We start from the raw sequence: 4,984 nt of genomic DNA, 5'->3' as shown, positions 1-4,984 counted from the left end.
ATCAAGCAAGCATCCTAACATTTTGATGAATAAGGATTGTCTAGTGTACCCACATCTGTCCCCTGTAGGGCCAGTACTGTGTCTGGGAGGTTGTTGATCTGGCCTTGAGCGGATGGCTGCTTGGAGGCCAGGACAAAGGGGTGTGTGATGGTGACAGGTCACAAAGGACAGCAGGGGATAAATATGGTGATGTGAGCAGATGTAAGCAGAAGCCTTGCAGGGAGATGGGCAGTAGCCTTCACTCCCTCCCTCTCATGGGGACTCGATTAGTGGCTGGCACAGATGTCTGGAATAGAGAGACCCATGAGCAGTGAGAGCGTGTTACCGTATTACACAGCCCACAGCTACCGCTCCACGGGTGTGTTCAATACTTCCATGGGGGACCTGCAGCGACAACTGTACAAGGGAGGAGAGTATGACATTTTCAAGTATGCACCCATGTTTGAGAGCGACTTCATCCAGATTAGCAAAAAAGGAGCGGTGATTGATGTTCACAACCGTGTCCGGATGGTGACTGTGTGCATCGCATCCACCAGCCCCATCCTCCCGTTACCTGACGTCATGCTGCTGGCCCGACCAGCCAAAATCTGTGAAGAGCATGCCAGACGTGGCCGGCTCATCAAGGGAAGAGGTTGTAGGGCCGGAAAGGCTCTGGAGCTCACGAGGCTGCTTCCCTTGAAATTTGTCAAGATCTCCATCCATGACCGTGAGAAACAACAGCTGCGTCTGAAGCTTGCCACCGGTCGAACGTTTTATCTGCAGCTGTGTCCCTCGTCAGATGCCCGGGAAGACCTTTTCTCCTACTGGGAAAAGCTTGTCTATCTCCTGAGGCCCCCATCAGAGAACAGCAGCAGTGTCCCAACACTCCAGACGGGGGGTGCAACCACCCCCAAGGACAAGAGCTCAGTGGTAAGGCTCCAGACACTAAGGAAGCAGGAGGGTCCGCAAAGATGGTCCTACTCAGGCTTTGGGGCCCCTTGGGAAATGCACTTGACTTGAAATGGCTTAGGGCCATCTCAAAGAGCCCCCACTCTGGGAGGTTAAAGTGTTTCTCTAAATTCCCATTGAATGTAGTGGTGACCCCTGCAATCCCAGGAGTCACAGGAGGGTGCAGCAGGACGGGCACGAGTTCTAGGCCAGCCTGAGCTACATAGCAAGTTCCAGGCCAGCCTTGGGCTACATAGCAAAACCCTGTTTCAAAACAAAAACCCAAAGTACCACAGGTAGAATGTCAGAGACGTAAGGTATCAACCACTCCAGTCTCATACTCAGGACTGTAACCCTTTGACAATGTCCTGATTGACAAATCTCTCCTTTACTCCAGAACCCAGCTAGCCTCATTTGTTATGGAACATAAACAGAAAAATACACAAACACACACACACACAGTTTTTGAGGGATGGTCTCACTATATAGCCTAGGTTGTCCTTAAACTGACAATGCCCTCCTCAGCCTCTGGAGGTATGTGCCCAAATGCCTATGGTATCGGGATTTGAACTCAGGGTCTACACCTGGAGCCACTCTGCCAGCCCTTTTTCATGATGGCTTTTCTTTTTCTTTTCTTTTTTTTTTTTTGAGATAGGGTTTCATGGAACTATTTGCCTGGGCTGACTTTAAGCCATGATCCTTCTGATTTCTGCCTCCTGAGTAGCTAAGATTACAGGCATGAGCCACTTGTGCTGCCTAAAATCCATTTTAAAATTTTTAATTGGTGCATATTAATTGTACATAAGTTTGTGGTACAGCGTGACATTTCAAATGCTTGTCTATGATATGTAGTGATCAGCTCAGGGTAATTAGCATATCCATCACCTCAGACATTTATCATTAGGAATAGTCAACATTCTCTCGACTAGTTACTCTGAAATATGCAGTGAATTGTTGTCGCCTATCATACCCTAGTGTGCTGCGGAACACTGGAAATTATTCCTCCTGTTCACCTGCATCCCTGTGCCCCTTAACCATCCCTTTTAGGTCTCTTGTCCCATGCCTTCCCCAGGTTCTGATACTATTCTCTGCTCCATGAGTCCACTTTTTACTTTTTAGCAGAGAACATCTTTAACACTTAGGAAGTCCTCCTTTTCCTTGAACCAGGATCTGTCTCCCGTGGATTTTGTGTAAATCAGCACAACCCCCCAGGTGTGTGTCCACATATACTATCTGTTTCACTTGTCACCAAAATATGAAATGTCTCCCTTGACCCCACGGTTTTGCTTTTAGAAATCTGCCCTGAAAAGATAGAAGCACAACTGTGTCAAAGAAATTGTCCAAAGGTGGAAAATTTTACCCATGCTGTCTTTGACACTAGAATTGTTCAAGTAAAACTGAGAGACTATTTGATGGAGTGGGTGCAGGTGGGTTCTTCTGATGCTGAGGCCTTGAGTTGCTCCGAGAGGAGCAGAGGGTTCTGGCCTCCTTTTCTGTTGTCTGTGTCTCACCTGTTTCTCCTCCCCTGGCACAGGCCTCAGACATCCTTGGAGAAGGTGATCAAGATTCTGGGACTCAAAAGCTTCCTGAGGTGTCTAGAGCCACCTCTTCTGCCTATGCTGGGGGCGAGGGAATCCTGAGTTCTGCCACAACCTCTATTGCCATCAACTCTCCAGGATCTGCTGACGGAGGAGCACCAGGGACAGCAGGAAGCTTGACCGTTGCAGGGGCAACATCGGACTCTGCAGCAACTTTTGCGATAGCAGGGTCATCTGCAAACTCTGGCTCAGGTGCTCTAGGCATAGCAGCAACCAAGTCCCAGGAGTCAGGCCAGGTGAGCATAGCCCTGGCAGGAGCAGTCACCAAGGACCCAGGAGGCAGTAGCTCCAGCAAGATCGTAGCTGCTGCCGGCAACGTATCCTCAGAGGGAATTAAGCTGGCGCTTGTGGGCACCTCATCAGTGGGCACGTCCATCGGAGAGGGCACCAGCATGTCTGCAGACAGCAGCGTGAGCATGGTGTTGGCAGGCACTATGACAAGCAAAGGACCTACTGCAGAAAAGGCTGAAGAAGCAGTGCTGGCACCCCTGGTGTCAACCTTGCAGAGCGAAGGCTACATGTGCGAGCGAGATGGAAGCCAGAAGGTGTCCCAGAGTGCTGAAAGCAAGAAGGCAAAAAGGGAAAGAAGAGAAAAAAAGAATAAACATTCTAGCAGGAAAAGTTCCCGTCACCACAGGACAGGTGAAAGCCACCGCAGGACAGGTGAAAGCCACCACAGGACAAGCAAGGACAAGAACAGGAAATCATCCTCCCACCGGTCCACATCGGGCCATGGAAGCACAAGAGAGGACAAGAAAGAGAAAGGGCATGGCAGCTCAAGGAGCAGGAGGCATGGTTCCTCCCACAAAAGCTCAAGCCGCAGCTCCACCACCAAGGAGTCCAGAAAGGCTCAGAGAGCCAGGAAGAGCCGATCTGCAGGTGGCTCAGGCACTGTCAGCAAGAAATCCAGCAAAATCAGCTCTTTTCTGAAGAGCCTCATAGCCATGCCTAGTTCAAAAACAGTGACCTCACACAACCACGAGATAGACATCATGTCGAAGAAGGTGGAGAAACACAACATAGAGACGAAGGTGGAGAAAGTCCAGGACTGCCAAGAGCTGGAGATCAGTGGCACCCTGACATCTGAGCTGACAGAGAGGATTATCTTCGAAGCCAAACCATTTAAATAAGAGTCAAAGCAGGAAGCTACAAGGGAGACCCAGGACTCAGGGAGGTTAGCCCTGGTGAACCATTCCAGCTTTGTTGGCTGCAGTTTAAAGAGTAAAGGTCACACAACTCTAAAAGAATGCTGTCTGTTTGAATTTCTCAGTCCTACAGCCAGGTGGTGACTTCACAGTGGCTTCTGTGAAGGTAACTATATTCCAGGCAGGTAGAGCCTCTACCGATAGGCTCAGCTGAACTGATGTTGAGGCAAGAGCTTCTGCCCCTTTCTGTCTTTGGTTTCCAAGACTATGGTGGTCAAGGACTTGGGGATATGTAGGTGACAACTACTATGTTCCCAAGCCCCTTCTGGACCTTCAGTCCAGTCCTCAGACTAAGCAAAGAGTCCTCAAATCCTCAAATCCAGGGAAAGACGGAGAGGGTGCAGGAGCTTTTGTATGCACTTGGAATGGGGAAGTCTGTCATCTACATCAGGTTCTGAGGGCTGAGGTGTAGCTCAGGGTAGAGCTTGCCTAGCATGTGCAAAGCCTTGGCTTTGATCCTCAGCAATTTGAGAAAACAAAAAACCAAACCCCCAAACCAATCAACCAACCAAATAAAAGCTTCTTCAGATCAGGAATTGGCAGACCATGTTCAGAGGTCCAAATCTTGCCAACTGCCTGGATTGTAAATAAAGTTTTATTGGCACATAGCCATGGACATTCATTTACATATCATCTATGGCTGTGTTCACACTAAAACAGCAGATTTGGGTTGTTGGATAAGTGACCACATGGCCACAGAATCTAAAGCATTTACTATCTGGTCCTTCACAGAAAAGGTTTGCTGATCTCTGATCTAAGGTTAGAAATTCTTGTTCCTCCTAAGTTATATATCTTGGAGAAACTCTCGCAAATGCTTACCAGGAGCTGTTCATAGTAAAACAATTTGTAAGAGGAAAACTCTGGAAATGGCCCAAGTGTTCATCAAACAGTAAAACTGATAAATTTGGCATATGCCGGCAGGGACTATTATTAAACAAAGAAAAGGAACAGCAATTTTTCACATTCGCCTGCGTACATCTTATGTGATGTGGAGTACTAAAAGTCAGAAAGGTGTATGTCGTAGAGTTCCATTTGTAGAAGAGTGCAATGTCAAGACCCAGCAATGTTTGAGGGTATACATTTGCTGAAAACATGAAGAAAAACCAATGAATGATAAAAGACAAAATTCAAAAGAGTGGTCAGAGGTAGGGTGACAAGGAGGGACGTGGGTGAAGCACAAGGAGTCTCGACAGTGGGAATCCTACTGTTAAGTGAGGGGTGTTCCTGAGAGCCTATTGTTGTGTCTTTATGTTT

At 48.1% G+C, this 4,984-nt stretch overlaps 1 protein-coding gene across 1 annotated transcript; it reads left to right on the top strand.

Annotated features, from left to right (window-relative positions):
- The first annotated feature begins 282 nt into the window (after window positions 1–282).
- On the top strand, window positions 283–3,655 carry Garin3 (golgi associated RAB2 interactor family member 3). The gene is made up of 2 exons (XM_020184842.1): window positions 283–909; window positions 2,462–3,655. The coding sequence occupies exons 1-2, from the start codon at window positions 283–285 to the stop codon at window positions 3,653–3,655; spliced, it is 1,821 nt and encodes a 606-aa protein (XP_020040431.1).
- The last annotated feature ends 1,329 nt before the right edge of the window (window positions 3,656–4,984 follow it).

This window comes from Castor canadensis, chromosome 16 (genome assembly GCF_047511655.1).
Source record: "Castor canadensis chromosome 16, mCasCan1.hap1v2, whole genome shotgun sequence".
NCBI lineage: Eukaryota > Metazoa > Chordata > Mammalia > Rodentia > Castoridae > Castor > Castor canadensis.
Note: the sequence above shows the minus strand (reverse complement) of the source record. Positions and strands in the feature narration are given on the sequence as shown.